This window comes from Hyperolius riggenbachi, chromosome 9 (genome assembly GCF_040937935.1).
Source record: "Hyperolius riggenbachi isolate aHypRig1 chromosome 9, aHypRig1.pri, whole genome shotgun sequence".
NCBI classification, from domain to species: domain Eukaryota; kingdom Metazoa; phylum Chordata; class Amphibia; order Anura; family Hyperoliidae; genus Hyperolius; species Hyperolius riggenbachi.
Genome location: NC_090654.1, coordinates 177,581,941 through 177,606,130, shown reverse-complemented (window position 1 = coordinate 177,606,130; position 24,190 = coordinate 177,581,941). Strand labels below are relative to the sequence as shown.

The following is a 24,190-nucleotide window of genomic DNA, read 5'->3' as shown; positions in this document are numbered from 1 at the left end:
CAAGTGGGGGTGAGGGGGGCTGATAGAGGGGGAGGAGCAGATTGAGATTCTTAATACAAATTGGGGGATTACTGACGGGGGATAACTGATGTATCCTAAACAAACCACTTTTGGTGAATGATTGTTTGACAGTCTGTCAAGACTTTGATCCATTCTGTAAATAAACTGGTACAGAGGTGCTTCAGACATCTTACAAGTTCATGTGTGCACTTTTGGCCCTTCCTTTATAGCAACTCTGCACTCCAACCATGAATGGTGGTGCCCATCAGTAGTATTGATTGGCCTCTTAATCATGGTAGATGGATTTAGGGGATGGAGTATAGGGGTGCCCTGAGCTCTTTTAAATGTCCTTTCCCACAAAACAGCTGTTAGCCGCCAGCTCTACACCCCAAGCCTCCAAGCCTGGGCATCTCATGCTACTCCAATTCAGCAGTACATATAAATATCTGGTGATGATGACCTTCACCTTTGCTGTGAAGAAGTGCTTGTGGGATGAAGGTTCTAATGTTTGCTCATTGCTCCTTAGGACTGATTCATATGCCTCATGCATATAATTACCTTAATTTTAATATTACTTTTCTTGCCCTAATCATATTTTTTTTTTGCTCTTTTGGAGGTTACAATTTAACATAGATAAGGTGAGAACTCTCCCCAATGTCTCTGTATATAATCTGTTTACTAAATTTGACCTGTTGAATGCCAGCAGCATTTTTATAAATTTGTCATCAGCTCAATGGCCATGATTCAATTCACTCTTTATCCTAAGTTTTCACCTAGGGGCCCATATGCAATTCACTTTTTCACCTGAGTTTTCTCCTAGGTGAACTTTTCCAATTTGACAATAAAATGCCTTTTAAGCCACCAGCAAGCAAACCAATACTCAAAATTATTTCAATAGCAGTTTTTCGCCTACTTTTTGGTACTTTTTCCATTGCAAAGTGCTAAAAAGTTGTTATAAATTGAAGGTGAAAAATGTTCTCCTAGGAGAAAACTCAGGAGAGAAAGTGAATTGCATATGGCCCAGGAGATCATTTTTTCATTGTTTATTGAAAATAACTTTTCAGTACTCTACAAGTAAAAAAGAACTAAAAAGTAGGTGAAAAGGTACTATCAAAATTATTCTGAGCATTTTTGGCTTGCTGGCAAGTGGCAACTTAAGGTATTTTATTGATAAGGTGGGAAATTACTGCCTAGGAGAAAACTTAGGAGAAAAAGTGAATTGAACAGGTGCCCATGTCTTCTTTCTTTATTGCAAACTCATCACCCACTGATCAGTACCTGATGTTGAATGGCAGAATCCTAGTATTGCACAATGACTTCCCACTGTTTATGCTGGCTAATGTAATTTTAAAACTGTGGCCAAAAGGCAAAATATATGTTTTTTTCATCAGGACATTTTAAATTTGTAAAAAAAATACAGAAAAAACACAAAGCAAATGATTCACTGATGCTTTCCCTGTGTTTTGTGGTAGTTGCGGATGAGACCAGTACAAACTAAGTTACAGAAAAAGACTTGACACACTGATGTGGATTATTGTAACCAATTTCTGTTGTTTTTGTGTTTACAGAAAATTACAGAAATTACGGACTTTGTGGTATCTGTTTTTCTTCCTCACTGAAACACTATGAGGTGGTTAGGTAAGATTTCAATAATTTGAAGCTTATATACTATTAGAAAAAAAAGGTGCCATTGTAACTACAGTGGGTATAGATAGAAGAGACAATTGTTCCCAGATGAGGGACCTAACACTTAAAGTGAACCTTCATTATTCCCTTCAATTCAGCTCTTTCTTTCTTTCTTTTTTTTTTAATATTGTAAACTTATAAATGTTATATGTAGACATTTCATTCTAATTTTACTCCTTCACCTAATCATGTTTTGTTAGCAGAATGGAGTGTTCCTTCACTGCGGAAATAAAGAAGGTTTGACATTAGGGGCTTGATTCACAGGGCCAGATTTATCAAGAGTGCCTGAGACAAAATGCTGGTAGGCTTGTAGAACTCCATGCAGAACTGTCTCAGGCACCTTAAAGGGATCTAAGCAGCTCCTGGCTTCAAATAACTGAAAGGGCTGCCATTGTTCAGAAGCTCACTCCCCTGCTATTTTACTACTGCTATTATCCAGGCTAGGTGTGAAATTTTTCAACTGTAACTGACGTTTTCTGTTTGAAGTACAATGGGGGTTTGTTTGTGGTCAATTAAGTCTAATGAGGTGATTTCTTATCTGCCTTCCACCATCTCCTGCTCAGCGTCCCCAGGTCCTTTACGGTCGGACAAAGTGGCTATTTTAACCCTTAGATGTAAAAAAAAAAATGAGGTAAAATGAAAGTTTTTTTAATAATAAATCACATTTTTAGAATGCATTTTTAATTTGCTATAGAGCTGCCCTGGGTGTTAAAAATGATGCTCGGTTCACTTTAAGAAGCCACTAGATGGTGCTGTTTCCTTCCTAAACTGTTCGAAGTGACGAGGCGCTAGAACAGTGCCTCAGACAAAGGAACACAACAGTGTATGACTTGTTTGTTTATCCATCTGGGACACAAGCAGCCCAGGCTGTAATTTCTCTCCTAAACTTTCATTCTCAAATAATCCCAATGTCTGCTCTGTCTTTTACACACTTTTTTAACATGCTCTAACCAGTCAATTCTCCACACACTCGTCTGCAATTCCCCTCCTTCTCTTAAACAAATAAACATCACCAGGGTGAAGGGGAGTTCACCTCAGTAACAAATGAGTGTGGGTAGATGGCAGTAAATTAAAAAGGAAGCTATGAGGTGTCAGCGTAAACCTGCTCTGCGGGGTTAAGAAGTGGTATTAGCCACTTCTTATTCAGGGACAGTTCTGCGCTGTTCTTAATCTAAGGAAAACATTCAGAACTGCCGCAATCTCCCTTCACTTAAAAAAGCATTGGGAAGCTGAACACTCCCCCTGCTGGTAAGGACAGTTTAAGAAGAAAAAACGGTCGGTAATGCTTTGATAAATCTGGCCCACAAAGCCGTAATAACTCTTATCACAGTCGCACTAGCGTTATAGCACGCGTAACGTTTTTTGCACGCAAACGCACATTTCAGCAATTTTGCATGCAAATTCGCATTTGCGCTTCAAAAACATTATGCGCGTTGTAGCGCACGCAAAACACTACCGCGACCGTGATAAGAGTTATCACGCCTTTGTGATTTAAGCCCCAAGTGTGCAGTCACACTGTGTGCTTTGGGTGAAATGGGTTTGATTCACAAAGATTACTTATTCTTCACCTTAACTGATAGGCCTCTTTCAGACAGACGTCTGAACTTCGCACTTCGGTCTTCCATCTGCCACCTGCCAGTGTAATTCAGGTAAAATGTAAATACATCCGAATTGCAGAGGTAGTAATACCACACTTGTCAATTGCTGTTATGCAGTGGGGTTAGCGGGCGGCAGAGGAAGGCGACATGTCGAGGAGATTTAATTCATGAGATATACAAATAAGGAGAGCTAATGTGTGAGATAAATAGATAAAGAGAGATTATGAGTTAAATCAAATAAGCAGAGATAAGCCAGGAGTTAAAGAGGAACTGTCACAAAACTCTTAAAATTTAAAACACATACAAATAAGAAGTTCATTTCTCCCTGAGTAAAATAAGCCACAAATTACTTTTCTCAGGGGCGCCTTAACCTACAGACCACCCAGGCAGCGGCTTGGAGTGGCTTTGATGGGGAAAGGCGCAATAAATTACTGTCAGTCCAAGGGGAAATAAAAATTCCTGCCCTGAAAGACTGTTGTAAGGGACTGGAGAGAAATAGATTTCCTTCTGTTTTAAGAAGGCAAATTACACCAAGCTTTGCTTTTTTAGTAGGAGGGCATTTTGGTTCCTTTTATCCCCCTATACATTCCTAGTAGCTTGGGTCACCCTGAGCTGCTTGGTTACTCTGCTCTTTTCACAAATAGACTTCTGCTAAGTCACTGATAAAGAATCATTCAGAGTTCAGATTTATAGATACTCCCTAAGAAGAAGGTGTCTGGCTTATAGCTGTTCTCTGCCCCTCCACAGAGGCAACAGCGACAGCGCCCTACCCCCAAATGTTACTGAGTCTGCAGAGTGAGACAAACAAACAAACAGTAAACTTTGCAGACAGCAGTGGGCTCTGCTAGAATGTCTGGCATGTCTAGATGTCAGGACGATCGCCATGACTAGCTATGGAGCGGTAGGATCATCTGATCCTCTCCCCTACACCGCCTGCACTTCTCCCTGAATTCACAAGGACAGTGTTTGAAGACTGAAGTGTGTAATGGACACATTGGGGGTTGCAGGTTTTGTCTTTCATTGTGATAGAGTGAATAGGAGGGCAGCATCTAAAGCTCAAACAATGATAATGGACATGTAAGCAATGTGTGTAATTACATCCATCACTACTTATAATTGAAGCTGGCATAATAATGTATTTCCATTAATGCTGTCTGTTTGCCCTCTCTTTAATGCTATGTACCACCTCACGATTTTTCCAACGATTTTCCCGATGTCCATCAATTTTTTTTTTCGAGCGAAAAGTAGTCATTTACACGATGTCTTGACATCGCTTAGCGTTGTGTGGTGAAAAGTAACCATCACTGAGGATCGGATCTTTAAGATCCTTACCGACACCCCGTAAAGTACTGCGGTCGCTTGACTTCTCGTTCGCGCCCGTCCTGTAAAGATGAATCTCTGGACGATTGTCATGAGGGGACACCTCGCTGGATCCATCTTCCTGTGTTGTTGCAGTCACTGTGGTAAGTGTGAAGCTTAACTTTGCTCGCCCTCACCCTCTGCTCCTGTCTCTCTGACCAAACAACTGCTACTTGGGGAACAATGTGCACAACTATGTACACTAGTCTGAGCACTCTTCAGGGGAGCCAGTAGCATTTGGAACTATTATTGTGTATTTATGTAGCACTGACATCTTCCCACTTTACAGAGTACATAGTCATGTCACTGACTGCTAGTGTTGGGCGAACAGTGTTCGCCACTGTTCGGGTTCTGCAGAACATCACCCTGTTCGGGTGATGTTCGAGTTCGGCCGAACACCTGATGGTGTTCGGCCTTTTAAGTTCGGGTTCGCCCCGAACTTCTGTATGCCCCCGAACAGGGCCGAACAGGGCCCCTGTTCGGGCGAACAGGGCCCTGTTCGGCCGAACAGGCCGCAATACGGCCCCCCTATGGGGTCGCAGGCATAAGGGGGGAGCATGCCCCGATCGCGGGGGGGGTCGGAAATTCCCCCCACCCCCTCCGCTAGCGCTCCCCCCTCTGCCCGCTTCCCCATAAAAAAAGTTTAAATCAAGTTCAATAGTAGTGTACCTGGGCTGGTGGCATTGGCTGGCAGTGGAGTGAGGAGGAGGAGGAGTCCGAGTAGCAGAGTGACGTTGAGGCCGGGCAGCGGGCGGTTCAGCGCTAGTACCCTTGTGGTACTTCCGCCCTTTCTCTGACCTCACGTCCTCTGCATACGAGGGTACGCATCACGCGTACCCTCGTATGCGTCATCACGCAGAGGACGTGAGGTCAGAGAAAGGGCGGAAGTACCACAAGGGTACTAGCGCTGAACCGCCCGCTGCCCGGCCTCAACGTCACTCTGCTATTTGGACTCCTCCTCCTCCTCACTCCACTGCCAGCCAATGCCACCAGCCCAGGTACTATTGAACTTGATTTAAACTTTTTGTATGGGGAAGCGGGCAGAGGGGGGAGCGCTAGCGGAGGGGGTGGGGGGAATTTCCGACCCCCCCCGCGACCGGGGCATGCTCCCCCCTTATGCCTGCGACCCCATAGGGCCCCCAAAATGGGCATGTTCGGGGGTCCCATTGACTCCCATTGAGTTCGGCGTTCGGGCCGAACATGCCGAACATCTGGCCCATGTTCGGCCTGTTCGGCCCGAACCCGAACATCCAGGTGTTCGCCCAACACTACTGACTGCTCACTAGAGCTTACAATTTAACCCCTACCATAGTCAAACTGTAATGTCCGACCATATTATTATCATGTATTTATATAGCACTGACATCTTCTGCAGTACTTTACAGAGTACATAGTCATGCCACTGACTGTCCTCAGAGGAGCTCACACTCTAATCCTGCCATAGTCTTAAGCCGCATCTACACGAGTAGATGCGGCCGCGATGCTGCTTATCAATCGAGCCGCTGATGCGGCTCGATTGATAAGATCCGACAGGACGGATCTCCGCACCGCCGATTCCCTGCTCGATCCCCGCGAGGGGACAATGGCAGGGAATCGTGCGGGAGATAAGCGGCGCCGGCGGGGACGAGCGGGCACGAGCGGGGAATCGAATGCGGCGCACGCGCGGGGACGCGGCGGGCACGCGGAAGAGGCGATCCGGCGGCTAATCGAGCCGCCGGATCGCTACAATGTCCCTCCGTGTAGATGGGGCTATAGTCTAATGTCCTACCATACTATTATTATGTATTTATATAGCACTGACATCTTCTGCAGCACATTACAGAGTACATAGTCATGTCACTGACTGTCCTCAGAGGAGATCACTATCTAATCCTACCATAGTCATAGTCTCATGTCCTACCATATTATTATTATGTATTTATAAAGCACTGACATCTTCTGCAGCACATTACAGAGTACATAGTCATGTCACTGACTGTCCCCAGAGGAGCTCACAGTCTAATCCTACCATAGTCATAGTGTAATGTCCTACCATATTATTATTATGTATTTATATAGCTTAACTTTGCTCGCCCTCACCCTCTGCTCCTGTCTCTCTGACCAAACAACTGCTACTTGGGGAACAATGTGCACAACTATGTACACTAGTCTGAGCACTCTTCAGGGGAGCAAGTAGCATTTGGAACTATTATTGTGTATTTATGTAGCACTGACATCTTCAGCACTTTACAGAGTACACAGTCATGTCACTGACTGCTCACTGGAGCTTACAATTTAATCCCTACCATAGTCAAACTGTAATGTCCGACCATATTATTATCATGTATTTATACAGCACTGACATCTTCTGTAGTACTTTACAGAGTACATATTCATGTCACTGATTGTCCTCCTAGGAGCTCACAATCTAACCCTACCGTAGTTATAGGTAGTTATTGTTTAATGTCCTACCATATTATTATTATGTATTTATATAGCACTGACATCTCCTGCAGCACTTTACAGAGTACGTAATCATGTCACTGACTGTCCTCAGAGGAGCTCACAATCTAATCCCTACCACAGTTATAGTCTAATATTTTCAATATAGGATTGTTTTGGGGTAAACCAGTTGACTTATTAGTATGTTTTTTAGGATGCAGGAAATGTCTGAAGTGTCTGAAGACAGAAACTCCATGCAGATTTTGCCCTGACCAATGTTCAAGCCTAGGACTCAGCACTAAAATGCAGTAGTGCTACCCACTGTGCCTCTATTCTACTCATAGATATCTGCTCATCCATGTCATCAATTCTGACCCTCTACTACCCTTCCTCCCTCCATTCTACTTCTCTTCTCTTGTATCACTTACACTACAAACACACTGTGCTTATCTCCAGAATGGGTTATGAATCAAACCATTAGGCCCAGTGCACACCAAAACCGCTAGCAGATCCTCAAAACGCTAGCGGTTTTTGAAGCAGATTTCAGAGTGATTCTAGGCATGTTTAGAGACATTTTCTAAACATGCCGAGCGTTTTTGTGAAGCAGATTACAAATACTGTTACAGTAAAAGCTGTTACTGAACAGCTTCTGTAACAAAAACGCCTGGAAAACCGCTCTGATCTGGCGTTTTTCAGAGCGGTTTGCATTTTTCCTATACTTTACATTGAGGCAGAATCACTTCTGCAAACCGCAAATGTGCAGCAGGAGGCACGTTTGCAGTTTGCTAAAAACCTCAAACCGCTGGTGTGCACCATCCCATTGAAATACATTAGCCAAGCGTTTTCACAGACAGATGCGGTTGGCGGATTGCTGCTCAAACCGCTTGGTGTGCACTGGGCCTTAAACCACCTTACCATATTAGCCCTTCAATGTCATGATATTTATATCCACTCCAGTCCTACCCTAACAGGTGGTAACATATTTGCATGTCTCATAATGTTTGTGAAAAATTATTTTGAAAGTAAGAATGTCTTGCTTGATAATCCGAGCTTGCAATGTGACTGCCATTGAAACTTGTAGTGTGGATGCTGTATTTATTTGAGGTGCATACTGGCTGCATGTGCTGTATGGCATACAATGCTGATCATCCACAAGGCAAACTTAGGCAGCTGCCTAGGGTCTAAAGAGAGTTTAGGGGCCTGGTGGTTGCTAGCCCCCACCAAATCTAACTAAATAAGCCAGGTGACCATCAGTGGAGGGCAAAGTGTTATCTTGCCTAGGGCCCCGTTTCATAGTTATCCTTCTCTGATGGCTTATATCATGTGTGAAGTGTTCTATAATGTATATGATTTTTGATTTATTTTTTATGGGGAGGGGGGGCGCCACAGCATTTCTTGCCTGGAGTGACAAGAAGGCTAGAGGCGCCCCTGACTTTTCTCCTATGTTGCTGTCACTTACAGTAAGTAGTAGAAATCTGACATTACCAACAGATTTTGGGCTACCCCATGTTCTCATAGGGGGATTCTCAGCATGGCATTTATTCTTTAAAAAGACGTTCCCTGTGCGCAGAATTTCCAGCAATCAGCACAGCAGTCTGAGTACCAGTCATGTCTCAGCCTCACTGTGCACAAAATTTCCAGCATTCAGCACAACACTCTGAGTACCAGCCATGTCTCTCCCTCACTGTACACAGAATTTCCAGCAATCAGCACAGCAGTCTGAGTACCAGCCACCTCAGAGGGGTTTCACAATCTGCCATGTTTTTTTCTGCAGAAACACTGCTCAAATCCCAGTCCAGCAGATCTAAAAGGCATATATTACTGCAACACTAGCTATAGATTTTTCAGCATGAAATCTATAAAAAGTCTATAGAACCGCAGCATTGCACTGTTGCATGCAGTGCAACGTTATGGGCTCTCAATCTGCCGCCACTCCCGACCCACCACTGATCGATATCGATTAGTCAATTTGATCAATCGATTGGCCTGCTGGTGGTATCCATGTCAGAGTGATCAAATCTGCTGGATATCGATGGGTAAAATTGTAAAACATTATTATCCACCAAATAAACTGCGCAACAACAAAATCATAATTTATCGTTTTTCACACTTAATACTTATAAAACACTATTATCCATCTGATAAACTGAGCAATAGCTAAATCTGACGAATAATGGTTACAAACATACTAAACATATCTATCGTATTTAACTAAAACGTTGTTTAAAATGTTATCACTTACTCTTTGTAAAACATTATTATCCATATAATCAAGCGATCAGTAAGTACATTGTAATATATTTTTTACAGTATCTAGTTGTAAAACATTATTATTCACACAATAAAGCGATCACTATGGGGGGGATTTAGGATTAGTTACCACCAGGGAAGATTTAGGGTTAGGCACCACCATGGGGGTCTCAGGGTTAGGCACCACCAGGGGGATCTTAGGTTAGGCACCACCGGGGGGGGGTCTTAGGGTTAGGCACCACTAAGGGAGATTTAGGGTTAGGCACCACCAGGGGAGATTTAGGGTCAGGCACCACCAGGGGGGTCTTAAGGTTAGGCACCACCAGGGGGATCTTAGGGTTAGGCACCACTAGGGGGGTCTTAGGGTTAGGCACCACCAGGGGTCTTAGGGTTAGGCACCACCAGGGGGGTCTTAGGTTTAGGCACCACCAGGGGGGTCTAAGGATTGGAAATAGGTAGAGGGAGGGTTCTGTGTGAGAATAAGGTTAGGTTTAGTTGTAGTAAAATGTTAGTAATATTTACTAATGTTTTACTACATACATACTACTTACGTACTTATATTTTTTTATGATTTGATTTTTTGAAATATGTGAATTAAGTTTTACTCTGTACTAAATGCCTTTTTTAAAGGCTTATCAATTTGATAATAAAAATTGTTACAAAATATTGTTTAGAAACTTTATAGTAGTATTAAAGTGACTCCGAGCTCAACAAAAAAATAAAAGTTGTACTCACCAGGGGCTTTCTCCAGCCCAGTGCTGGTCGGGAGGTCCCACGCCGGCGTCCTGGCTCCTCTCCTTCTCCCCGCTCCGGAATGGCTGACAGGCCGCAGCCCGGGCGACACTCTCCCGAGTGTCGGGCTGCTCCTTCCGCATATGACGCGGATTACGTCACACGCCGGCCGCCTCGCGTCATCACGGCGGCCGGCGTGAAAGTACTGCGCATGCGCGCTTTAATCGCGCATGCGCAGTACTTTCACGCCGGCCACCGTGATGACGCGAGGCGGCCGGCGTGTGACGTAATCCGCGTCATATGAGGAAGAAGCAGCCCGACACTCGGGAGAGTGTCGCCCGGGCTGCGGCCTGTCAGCCATTCCGGAGCGGGGAGAAGGAGAGGAGCCAGGACGCCGGCGTGGGACCTCCCGACCAGCACTGGGCTGGAGAAAGCCCCTGGTGAGTACAACTTTTATTTTTTAGATGAGCTCGGAGTCCCTTTAAACATAAAGATATGTTTTTGGATCATGATCTGGTTAAATCATAAAAAAGAAATAAATAACAAACAGTTCTTAAACAATTATAATCATCATTGTGAATTTACAAACGTTATTGTAATTTTCCATCTATAATTACAGAGAATAGTGTTTTACCAATACAACATTTCATAGACATTATTTAATGATTTGAATTTGTAAAACATTATTCTAAACAAAATATTAAAATATAATTGTTTTATAAATGATATTTCAGATTAACGTTTACACCAGGCGCCCTTTCTTCCCGATGCCCTTTTTGCATGTACGCATATAAAGTATGAATTTAAACGTTAGAGGCTCTATAAAGCTGAACTAATGTCAAATAAGGAAATATGACTGCTGTTGTTTTCCTAAACTCCGCCCCCTTACTTTGCTTGACTGTACCTCTGTTTTGTACAGGTATTATACGAATTGTGGTGATTTTGTTCACACTACTATCAACGTGGTATTTCGCAGAAACTATACTTGCCACAAAGTGGAAAGGCGGTAATATTGGGAGCATATTTGGTAAGCTGCAAATAACATTATAACTGTTGTGAAAATTATTTATAAAATTATCTAAAGGATCTTCCTTTTTTTTACCCTCTCCCCCTGGTTTATGGGAGGTGGCATAATTCATTAGGAACTTTGTTCATTTCACCTCTCTTCTGGAACTGTCTAGAGCAACACATCTGTCTTGCTTTGAGACTTAAAGTGAACCCGGGGTGAAAATAAACTGATGAGTTAAACAATGATATTAATCCTCTTACTCCTAAAAATTATTATTTTAAGTATTCCATAGTTTTCTTTTATATTTTAACATTTATAAAGTAGATTTAATATTTAAAGGAATACTATCGATTCACATATTTTTTTCAATTGACACAGGAATTGTTTGGGAAGTGCTGCTAAGTACTGGTGTATACATTTTAGTAGCAACTTCTTTGTTTACTGTTATCAAAATACTTTCAAACTTTACTGACGCCAAAACTGAGGGCAGACTGAGCCATGAGGAGAGGGGAAATTCCCCTCACACTTGATCAGTTAACTCTATGTGTAGCTCTGTGTATGACAGAGAGAAAGCTCCCAACAGCTGCAGCTTCTGTGTCCTGTGTTTCTGACTGACGTGTCTGAAGAGAGCAGAGGAAATGTAACTAATTGTCACAGCTTTTCATACTGTTTTTGCTTTCAGAGTTTGATATGTTTGATATTTGCTTTCTGTAGTCTGATATGCAAATCTGGCTGTGCATTGAAGCAGACACCCCTTCTGCAATTGATTTGTCCTAATATAGCTAAATCCTATCCTCAATAAATTACAGCTTTTGCCTCTGATATTTAACATGAAAAGTAGGAAAATGTTTACACAGCTACTTAGACATTATTTGTACATTGTCATTTTAGAACACTTGGGTATTGATAGTATTCCTTTAACTGTTCCACAGTTAGAAAAAGGTCAGTAGTTCATGTATTTTATATCTCCCTCCCCTCAAAAGTTGTATTCTGCCAGGAAAACTTTTATGGCTGTAATTTGCTTATCAGTGATGTTTGCCACATTCCCCACAAGGTACCAACAAGAAAAAAGCTGACCCTTCCTTGCCTAAAAATTAACTCTTTCAGCAAAATAAATCAAGTAAAACAGCCTGGTTATTAATATATTTTGTACTGTACATACACATCTTTATCTCATCATGTTACATATCGCCTCAAGAGTAGCATAACATGCATTACTTTCAGTAAGCATATCATTTGTAAAAAGCACCACCCAGATATGTCTATGTCTACACCTCCCCTCCCATTACCTGCAAGAAATCTGATATGTTACCAGCTGCCCCTCACCTACAGTTGTGTCACCTTACTTAGTGTTTTCCCAAACCTCTCTCCTCTAGGCTCCTAAGGGCAGGGCTCTCCATCTATTGTTTCTTGTGTAATGGTTCTGCCTTAGTGTGCACCAGATTGTTGTTTGTTATTATACTTTGTATTACTTATTTGTGTGTTTATATAATTGTACTGTTAGATTTTTCTAATGTAATAACTTTTATCAAAGTATTGTTATGCATCAATGTGGTCATTCTACCCTGTACAGTGCTATTAAATACAGTGGTGTTTTATGAATAATATATAATAATTGCTAAATCATAAGGATGTAAAAAGAACACCCAGGTGCATAATCTTTGACAGTCAGACTTTAGTTTTCATTATGCAGTAAGACACATTAAAGAACTGTTTTGATTGGCTGTGGAGTCCACAGAACTTATAGATTTTAAAACAAACCTAGGAGGGTCTTGACACCAAACTGCAGATACCCTAGGGGTGTCTGGGAGAAAACCAAATTCCTTCCTGTTTCCCAGAGAGCCTTTCTAAAGTCTTGTACACATGCTAGATGGTTCTTCGCCCAGGCAGAGGCAGCTAGTCCAGCCTGCCTCTGCCAAGAATCTAGCTTGTGTACAGTGCCCTTGACCTCCCTCTGTGCCTAAGCCATCATTCAGCCTGGCAGATTGACTTGGCCAAGCCCTGGTCATTGTTCTTCCTCCCCACTGGCTTGAAGCCATGATGTCTGTGGAGCCTCAGCCATGCATTGTTGTCCGAGGGATCAAGTCCTCAGCCATGAATTGTTGTCCTAGGGATTAAGTCCCCATCCCTCCCAGGCGACAATCCTTGTACTTGTGTATGCAGAGTTAAAATGTAGGGCACTGGAGTGTAATAGCTTTTTTGTATTCTGTTTGCTTTAAAGCAGCCATGCAGTCCATTATAACATAAGATTCATCATTAATGCTACAAAGACCAGTATATTGTTATTACCAGAATAAAGCAATGTATAATAAACACAGTAAAGCAATGCACAGTAAACACAAGGGGGAGAACCCTGCCTTTGAGAGCTTACCATTTAAAGCGGATCCGAGATGAAAAACTAACTTTAACAAGTAACTTGTCTATATATCTTATCTAAAGTTTAGATAGTTTGCACAGCAAATCTAGCTACAAGCAGCTTCACCAGTATATGATTATTTCTTCCTGTGATACAATGACAGCAGCCATGTTCTGCTTGTCACATTACATAGGCAAACATGCCTGCATCTCCACCCCTCAGCCTGTGAAAACTTTACCCCCTCTCCTATTTCCACCTCCCCTCTGCCTCTGAAATCTCTGGCTGGTAACACCTCCTCCTCCTGCCCAGACTTGGCTCCCATTAACCCTTGCTACATGGCTCTCAGTGTGCCAAGGCACTGAAGGAGCTGTGGGCGAGGCTTGTTTAGTTTATAGGGAATTAGAGTATTAAAACAAAACAAAACAAAAAGTATTTGGCTTGAGGAATGCCCTATAAACTATATGAAAGGAACACAACTATGCAATGAGTAAAAGTTTATCTTGGATCTACTTTAAAGGCCTAGGGAAGAAACAAGAGGCGAGACAATAAGTAAATTGTGTATGCAGAGGTGAAGCATTTTTAGATTATATTCAGAAAGGAAAAGTCCAGAGACTGAAAGGAAGTGGCCTAGGTTAGATTGTATGCTTGTCTGAAAATGTAAGTTTTAACAATGTGTTCTAGGCCGAGTTCACACTGCACTAAATAAGGATTCATGTATGAGTCCTGCACAATGATTCCAGATAGGTCACACGAAGCGGATGCCAACAAAATCAGTGGTAGCCTATGGGTCCTCTGCCGTACCGGTACTCGGTCCACTACATGGAAAAAGCGCCGAAATAGAGATCCGAGCCCCCATCAAAAGCATCAGGCTTCCACTGGATTGCAACAGACTAATGAGACTCCTCCCCGGTTAGAGAGATGATTCCCATTGGTCTGTTGCTGTCCAATGAGGAGCCTCAGTGCTTCTGCTGGGGCTCCAGTCTCTATACCGGCGCTTCTCCCATGCTGTGAACCCGAGCCGAATGTGACAGCAACAAGTGTACTGAGAGAATGGCGATGCAAAACAGAACTGAAAAACAATAATGACATTGTACCAAGCTGATCTGTTTGAAATGGAAAATGGATCAGATTTTACAGGATCCGTTTTTTATTCAGTAGCAGTAGGGTATTGTACCGTGTTAGCCATCAGTAAAAGCAAGAAGTTTTAAACCAGGATGATACCATTTATTGGCTAACTAAAAGATGAATAAAAATAAGCAAGCTTTCGGCCTTTCAGCCTTCGTCTGGCTTATATCCTGAACAGGATATAAGCCAGACGAAGGCTGAAAGGCCGAAAGCTTGCTTAAAATAAGCAAGCTTTCGGCCTTTCAGCCTTCGTCTGGCTTATATCCTGAACAGGATATAAGCCAGACGAAGGCTGAAAGGCCGAAAGCTTGCTTATTTTTATTCATCTTTTAGTTAGCCAATAAATGGTATCATCCTGGTTTAAAACTTCTTGTTTTTTATTCAGTACAGTGTGAACCTGGCCTAAAGGTTTCAAGGGTTGGAAAATGAGGGATGTGTAAGCAAATTACAGAGTAGGGCAGAGGCTTGTGAGAAGTCTTGTATACATGATGATGGATGTGTGTAAGTGATTAGAACTTATATGTTACTTGTTGACAAATAGCTTAATCAGAAATAAAAAAACAACAACTAGAAACAGTACTAGATATACGCTGACTATATCTGGAAAACTAATATTAAGTCCTTTTTTTTTTTTTTTCATTCAGGTAGGTCACTAGAAATCAAAGGTAAGTGCGGCTTTATTTCTTATGCAAGCTATGTTTCTGTCACTGAGAAATGTCACAAATATAACTTTTTAGAAACTAAACTATATGTGAAATATAGCTTTAGTTGTTACACAGAAGTGATGACCGTAGCCAGGAGCGAGACTGCAAATCATGCGGCCCCCCAGCAAAACTTTGATGGGGCTCCTTAATGTGCACAACCCTTTCTTTGCCTCCCGTTGGTGATCCTCACAGCCTGGTGACCCATCTAACAAGGGTCATAAAACAAGTGTGGCCATCACACCCATAACAAGTGTAGCCACAAAAACACCTGATCTGGAGTGTCAGAAAAAGGGAAAGTTAGTAGTTGGGGCCCCCCCACACCTCTGGGCCCCCTGCAGTCGCAGGGGCTGCTCCCCTCTAGTTATGCCCCAAGCCGTGGCTGTGCAGACACATTTCTGCTCATGCTGGAAGTTTTAATTTTATTTAACCCTTTGTGGAAATGGGTCCTATACTCATTTCTCCTGGGAGGGGGTGGGCATCTGGGGACGCCCAGATGTCGCCATGAACCCCCCCAGGGAGTCGTCGCCCCCATCTCCTCCTGGGGCACCGGAGGTTGGGAAGAGCCCCTTGTCCATGGATTGGACAAGGGCTTGGGGGGAGGAGGGGAAGGCTTGACCGCCCTCTCACCCGGTGCCCCCCCATACCATGGACCATGTGGGCTGGTATAGCTCAGGGTGCGAACCCCAGTTGGCCAGGGCTCCTCATTCTGGCTATCCCAGCCTGCATGGGAGACAAGGGGTTACAGAGCCTCCAGAGGGGGAACCCCCTCGTCCTTTTTTTTTTTAATTTCCCACCATCTGAACATAAAAAAAAAGTTGATAGCACATTTTTAAAAAAAAACGACATGGGGTCCCCCTCTCTGGAGGCTCTGTAACCCCCTGTCCCCCATGCAGGCTGGGATAGCCAGAATGCGGAGTCCCAGCCAACTGGCCAACTGGGGATTCGCACCCTGCGCTATACCAGCCCGCATGGTCCATGGTATGGGGGGGCTCCGGGGGAGAGGGGCGGCCAAGCCTTCCCCTCCCCCTCAGAGCCCTTGTCCAATCCATGGACAAGGGGCTATTCCCCACCTCCAGGAGGAGGTGGGGGCGATGACTCCCTGGGGGGGTTCATTGCGGGCGGCATCTGGGAGAGAGGCAGGGAGGGAAGCGGGAGAGAGGCAGGGAGGGCAGCGGGAGCCTGCGGTAATGCATCTGCATAGACGCGCTCTCAGCTATACTAAGTATCCCCATTGGTCTGTTAAGGAACCAATGGGGAGCATTGGAGCCAAAATGTAAAGATGCTTTTTGCTCTCAGCTATACTATAGCTGAGAGCAGTTCGGCGGGGGCAGCGTGTGTTGTGTCGGGTGCGCACAGAGATCTTCAATCAACATCTAACAGAAGATCGCAAGATAGAGGATATTGCCGTGGGAAAATTGGCGTGGGAATTTTTTCTTACGGTACAGGTAAGTATTTCTGAAGATCGCAAGATAGAGGATACTGTCTTTGTGGGACCCAAGGATATTGGCGTGGGAATTTTTTCTTAAAGGTACAGCTACATTTTTCTGAAGATCGCAAGATAGAGAATACTGTCTTCGTGGGACATAACAGATTATAGCGTGGGACCTTTCCAAAGGATATTGGCTTGGGAATTTTTTCTTAACGGTACAGGCAAGTATTTCTGAAGATCGCAAGATAGAGGATTCTGTCTTCGTGGGACATAACAGATTATAGCGTGGGACCTTTCCCTAGGATATTGGCGTGGGAATTTTTTCTTCAGGTGCAGGTAAGTATTTCTGAAGATCGCAAGATAGAGCATACTGTCTTCATGGGACATACCAGATTATAGCGTGGGAGCTTTCCCGAGGATATTGGCGTGGGAACTTTTTCTTAAAGGCACAGGTAAATATTTCTGGTTAATTAAGAACATTAAAGGACTTTTCTCGTTGTTGCATTTTTATTTCATTTAACCCTTTATGGAAATGGGTAAGGGGTAATTTGTACCCCTATACTCATTTCTCCTGGGAAGGGGCAGGCATCTGGGTTCCAAGGTGACTCCCAGATGCCACCATGAACCCCCCCATGCGGGCTGGTATAGCTCAGGGTGCGTAGCACCAGTCGGCCAGGGCTCCGCATTCTGGCTATCCCAGTCTGCATGGGAGACAAGGGGTTACAAAGCCTCCAGAGGGGGGACCCCACGCCATTTTTAAAAAAAATTCTCACACTCTGAACATTAAAAAAAAAAATTAAATATTTTTTTTTTAAATATTGTTTCCCACTATTTTTTTAACATATGTTGCAAATTTGGTGTTGCTAGGATTTAAGGGGCCTTTGCTATTAACTGCTAAAGTCGGCGGGAATTGTTTCCCTAAGAACTGTCATTACGGCATTTAAATGTATCCTTTTTTTTCTTTGAAATTTTAAAATCGATTTTCTCAAAAAGTATAAGGTCTTTTTGAGAAAAAAAAAATCTTCTTGTTCCCACTGTTCTTCTTAACATTCCCTACACATTTGGTGTTTCTGGCATTTAAAGGATACTGCAGCCGAAAGGCTGCGGAGAGATAAAACCTGCAATGTGTAGGGAAAGAAAAGGACATACTCACCGCTTCCCTCGCTCCCTGCCGTCGGGTCCCGCTTGTCAGCCACAGCTCCCGATACTGCACCGCGCATGCGCAGTAGGTCCTGTAATCTTCGCTTCTGACGTCGCATCATGATGCCAGAAGTACGGACACTCCCCCGCCGCCTGCTAGCTTTATAGTGGAGCCGCTGGAGTGCAAACGCAGGAGGCGGGGTAGTGTCCGTACTTTTGGTGTCATGATGCGACGCCAGAAGCGAAGATTACAGGACATACTGCGCATGCGCGGCTCAGTATGTCCGGGTCAGGGGTCAGGAGAGTCGGCCAGTACCGGGAGCTGTGGCTGACGAGTAGGACCCGACGGCAGGGAGCGAGGGGAGCGGTGAGTATGTCCTTTTCTTTCCCTACACATTGCAGGTTTTATCTCTCCGCAGCCTTTCGGCTGCAGTATCCTTTAAAGGGGATTTGCTATTAACCGCTAAAGTCAGCGGGCATTTAATTTTCCCACGGTCAGAAGGAAAATTTTAAAATCGATTTTCTCAAAAACTATACGGTCTTTTTGAAAAAAAATGTTTTCCTCTTGTTCCCAATTTTCTTCTTAACATAACCTACAAATTTGGTGTTTCTAGCTTTTAAGGGGGCTGTGCTATTAAACGTTACAGTCGGCGGCCAGACATTTTCCAAACGGCAGCAAAGTAGGGCTTAAAATGATAAATATCGTTCAAGCAGGACAAAAAAAGCAGGTTTTAAAACGATAAATAAAGTTTTGACGGTCGGCGGCATTTTTTAACTTTATAAAAAGATAAATATCGTTTAATAATGATTTTCAATGAGGCGCCATCTTTATAGCGCCTGGCGCCGTTTTTCACTGCTTCCAGATTTTCCACATCTTAACCACTTTTACTGTGTAGAACCCCTTTTTAAACAGGTGGTGAAATATGTTTTCTTCTATGAACAGATTATGTACTCGGGATAAACATATTGTTTGCCAAGGTTTTATATTGCCTTTTGAATGTACATGTCAGTTAGGTCACCTGTCACATAACTTTTTTTCCAAGCCAAATAAACCCAGTTTGTCTAAGCTTTCTTGGTCAGTGTGACCTTCCACCCCTTTGATTACTTTAGTTGCCTGTGCTTGTACCTGTAAAAGTACAATTAACCACTTCACCACTGAGGGGTTTTACCCCTGAAACACCAGAGCAATTTTTACCTTTGAGCGCTCCGTCCATTAATTTGTCTATAACGTTATTATTACTTATCGCAATGAAATGAACTATATCTTGTTTTTTCGCCACCAATTAGGCTTTCTTTAGGTGGGACATTATGCCAAGAATTATTTTATTTTAAATGTGTTTTAATGGGAAAATAAGAAAAAGTGTGGGAAAAAATCATTATTTTTCAGTTTTCGGCGATTATAGTTTTTAAATAATGCATACTACTGTAATTAAAACCTATGAAATGTATTCGCCCATTTGTCCTGGTTATAAAACCGTTTAAATTATGTCCCTATCACAATGTTTGGCGCCAATATTTTATTTGGAAATAAAGGTGCATTTTTTTCAGTTTTGATCCATCCCTAATTACAAGCCCATAGTTTATAAAGTAAGTGTTATACCCTCTTGACATAAATATTTAAAAAGTTCAGTCCCTAAGGTAACTATTTATGTTTTTTTTTATTGTACTTTTTTTTTTTGAATTACAAAAAAAAAATTGGGGAGTGTGGGAGGTAATGAGTTAATTTATTGCGTAAAACTAATGTATGTGTATATGAAAAATGCTTTAGGGTGTAGTTTTACTATTTGGCCTTAAGATGGCCACAGTGATTTGTATATGCCACCTGTAAGCGTCTGGAAGTACGTTTACAGGAAGCACAATGAGGCTGGGAAAATCACAATGATCGCGCTGCTTCATTGCTGGGGGCTTAGATCAACGAACGGGAATGGTTTTTCTCGTTCATTGATCTCCGTGCGAGCGGGCAGCGGCGTGCACGAGTGGTGGGAGCGCACGCACGAGCGAGCGTGAGCGCGGACAGCGGCGGTAGCGCGGGAGGTGCGGATATCTCCATCCCTGGGGGTGAAAGGATGGAAAAAGGGACGGAGATATCCGCACCAGTGAGGGTAAAGTGGTTAAAAGTTGTAGGTGCAACAGAAGCCCTCATTTTAGATTGCACGCCTGGCCTACAAGTGCAAAAAGGAATGGTTTTAGGGCTCCACCCACTTCCCTGAAGTAATGCATCATAGGATTCCTTTTTGAAGACGTGAACACCATCAATTAGATTATGTTTTAAGAAGGCATTGCTACATTTTTCAGTGCTTTTAGTAAAGGCGTTTAGACTGCTTTTAGCCAATTAAACAAAATCGTGGTGACTCCAGTACTCCTTTCAAAAGTAGAGACAAGGCTTGATGAGATGAAAGAATTGACTTTATCAGCCATTACTTTCTCTTTAATTCATGCCCTATTTAGTAGATATGCAGTACAGCCACATACTGTCCCTTTTTTCAGAGGCATTACAGACATAGGCCATTGGTCCTGGGGGCGCCATGCCCCTGGATTAAGCCCTGATCTCTAACGGAACACCGTTACTGACTAAGCCCCACCTCCATGGGTGTTCTATTACCTGCTTTTGTTGCGTCTGAGTAGCGCAAGATGCAGGCAGCTGCCACTGTGTCTCTCTATGCCACCTCTTCCCCCTCCCTCTGCCCCCTCCCTCTGCCCCCTTGTGCAAATCGTCTTTCCTCCTTTGTGCCTCCTTCTGTCCCCCTTTGTGCCTCCTTCTGTCCCCATGTGCCACCTCTGCCTCCCTGTGCCTCCTTCTGTCCCCGATGCCTTCTTTTGCCCCTTGTGCTTCCTTTTCCCCCTGTTCCTCCTTCATTCCCCCTCTCCTCCTTCTGTCTCCCTTTGTGCCTCCTTTGTGCCTCCTTCTGTCTTCAAGTGCCTCTTCATTCTACCTGTGCCACCTCTGCTCCCTTGCGCCTCCCTATGTCCCTTTGTGCCTCCTTCTGTGCCCCCTTGTGCCTCCTTCTTTCCCCCTGTCCCGGGAGGGGGTGACATAAGACTTCTTCCCTGGAGTGACAAAAAGGATAGAAACGCCCCAGAATACATACAATTAATTTCAAATCAGGGTCTACTTTACCACTCTATGACCACCTAACACCTATCGGCAGCTACAGATTGGCTCCACCAGGACCGCCTAACGCCGAAAGACTTGACCTGGGGGAGGAGATGCGCAAGCATCCCCGATTGAGTGACGGAGCGGAGCTCCATAAACAGTCTGCCGGCGGCGATCGTTGCCAGCAGACAGCGAGACTGCTGTTTATATACATTGTACAGCGCTGCGATCTATTGCAGTGCTGTACTGGGGACAGTCCTGTCACTTTGCTGTCCCCTGGAGCGACTCGCTATGCGATCCCCTCTCATAGGCTGATGCCTATGAGGGAGGATCGCTCTGATTGGTCCTCGGGGGAGAGAAAAAAATAGACATTTATATTTACAAAATAAATACGATTAAATTAATTAAAAAAAGAGAGAAGATGAAGCAGCGATCAGAGTCCACCAACAGAAAGCTCTGTTGGTGGGCAGAAAAAGGAGGGGGGATTCCTTTGTGTGAAAATTTGTATGGCTCTGCAGCAAGCTGTTAAAACTGAACAGCACTGAATTGTAAAAAATAGCCTGGTCTCTAGGTGGGTGTAAGCCTGTGGTCCATAAGTGGTTAACCTCCTCAGCGGTATGGACGACTATACACGTCCATCACCGCCGGAGGTCGCCGCTCAGATAAATATCTTGCAAACGCTGACTAAATCTTCTGATTATTTTTCTATTATTTCCAGCAGTTGCACAAAAAATCCACAAAAAATGCGGAAATGAGAAAGACTGTCCGGACAAATACTTTGCCTTTAAAATCATTAGTGGAGCAGCCAGTGTTGTGGGCCCTACGATCTGCTTGGAGGACAGAATGTAAGTGAGATTTTGCTAAACTTCAATCTAAGCATTGACATCTACATCATTACCAGCCTTCTCATGGTCTACCGGTATATACTAAAACAAGATTCATAAACAAAATGTTTTTTCTGGTGTGCATCCTGTTTATATAGTTACTCAGTGTCCCTTTTTCAGAAAATCGGACACATTTTTTTACACAAATATTCCTATCTCCATCTGAATTGGTCTGAATTTATCTTTTTTCAGGTGGCTATTAACAGTACAAGCCTGCGGCTGATTGATTGTTTATAATTGCTGCAGTAATTGATTGGAAATGATCGTGCCTACTAACAGCCGAATTCCCACTAAGCAATCAGAATAATGCAATCGATCAAAAAAATTGATTCCAGCAACGATTGATTGGCCGCAGAATTGTACCATTAATAGTCACCTTTAGGTATTATTCATAGATCTCGGCAACTGAATATGATAGTGAGCTAATAGAAGTTTGGAAATGTGTGTGCAACATTTTAATTATGTGATGTCATCTCTCTTCCAAAGCTACAGTGTGTGCTCTTCTAGTATGGTCTTTGTTTTCTTCTTTTTTCTGATGTTTATATCATTTGAGACGTGCATAAGTGCATCAAAATCATTCTCCAATGTATGCTACTGATGAATTTGTACAGTAATTTATTCTTGATTCATGGCTGAAAGCAAGGCAGGACATGTCCTTCATTTAAACAGTTTGAAGGTGTCCCTCTTTTTTCATCCCAAAAAATAGGAAAGTATGGTTATCTCAACATTGTCCTGACCTGAAATAAAACTAACTAGCATGTGGATGCAGGAGACAATAGCAGAACGGTTATTTAGTGACTACATCATTACAGATTTCATGCACACTAGTGGCTCACAGTGGTCTTCCTCTGTCATCGATCATCACCTCAGTATGATGGTCATGTGACACAACACTCATGTGACCAGCGCTAAACAAGTACAATACAATACATAAATGCCAGACTAAAGAGGTGGGTTTTCAGTTTGAACTTAAATGCTTCAAGGGATGGAGCTATCCTTGATTGGGTGTGGCAAGGAGTTCCAAAGTGTAGGGGCAGTATGATAGAAGGCTCTATCTCCAAAGCTTTTTGTAACGATCGGTGTAACACAGAGAGGGTCTGATTACCGGTGAACTGCAGTATCACCGAGAATACAGAATATACCCGATTATTGGTGATCTGCAGTATCACCGATAATCAGATATATCTACTAACCTCTGGACACCTGAGATAACAAGTGAGTGATTGGGTGTAACAGTAACACAGTGGACTGTACCTAAGGAGTAGGTACAGTGGCAGTAAGAAATACTGCACAGATGAAAGCTCCTTCTGTAAGCCTAGACTCTCCCGGGGGAGGAGCTAAGCAGAATGTGGGAAGGACAGAGCATGAGTGACACCAATGAGCGGGTGTCACTAACAGATCTGGGAACTGCCTCTAACAGTAAGGCTAGTTCTCGAGGTCGGCCAGCCAGGTCGTCAACACACAGACAGATAAAGTACAGAATCAGAAGGCAGATACGGAATCCAATAACAGGCAGGGTCAGGTAACGGAGAATCAGAATAACGAGGTACAGAATCAGGAGGCAGGTACAGAGTCCAGGAACGAGCAGAGGTTGGCAAAAGGATATCAGAAATAGCAAGGTACAAGATCAGAGTTCAGAGGAATAGTCAAGCAGGCAGAAGGTCATAACAAATAATTCAATACAATATTTCTAATGCTATGGTGTGAACTCCTTGATGCCAACACCTTTGAAAACTATGCTAGAACACAGAAACAGACAAGGCCTGAGTGCTACCAGGTAGTGATCGAAACGACAGACAACCAGAGAATGACCAGCACCCAGTATATATACTATAGCGCTCTCCAGCGCCACCCTAAGTGCTGGGCCAATGAAAGGTGGTGGAGATATCAGCTGACCAGCTTGGTCAGCTGACCTTCTTCTGGCTGTCATATAAACTCTGCCTCTCAGCGCGTGCGCGCGTCATTCTGAACCTGTGTGGACTATCAGTCCCAGCCACACCAGTCACACTTTGCAATGTCTCTGCTGGCCTGCACGCGGGGCGAGGCGCACCGCTATGTGCACATGCGGTGGCCTCCCCACGCCTGGTCAGACCGTCAGTAGCAGGCCTATGCGTGCAAACCACCGTGTCAGACGCGGCGGTTTTTCCGCGTTCCGCTATGTCAGCCGTGGAAACAGCCGCCTCATCCTGCGTCCATGTGGCGACTTTTCCGTGTTTCTTCACAGTACCCCCCCCCCTCCCTGAGCAGTGGACTCCGGACAGCTCCTTCCAGGCTTCTCAGGATGTAAAGCGTGGAATTCCCTTCTCAGATTGTCAGCATGCATGCGACATTCAGGTACCCATGATCTCTCCTCAATACCATACCCTTTCCAATGAACCAGATATTGTACTGAGTTCTGAACTA

General features: G+C 43.7%; 1 protein-coding gene across 3 annotated transcripts in view; it reads left to right on the top strand.

The window, feature by feature from the left end:
- Positions 1-24,190, top strand: part of FAM3D (FAM3 metabolism regulating signaling molecule D) — a 211,120-nt gene that overhangs the window by 82,633 nt on the left and 104,297 nt on the right. For 2 of the 3 annotated variants that reach the window (XM_068251745.1, XM_068251746.1), the window contains exons 2-5: positions 1,569-1,638; positions 10,966-11,073; positions 15,181-15,201; positions 21,622-21,748. In XM_068251745.1, coding sequence (XP_068107846.1) covers positions 1,626-1,638; positions 10,966-11,073; positions 15,181-15,201; positions 21,622-21,748 — 269 coding nt within the window. In that variant the 5' untranslated portion in view covers positions 1,569-1,625. The remainder of the gene's footprint in view (positions 1-1,568; positions 1,639-10,965; positions 11,074-15,180; positions 15,202-21,621; positions 21,749-24,190) is intronic. The other variant, XM_068251747.1, reaches the window with a different exon arrangement.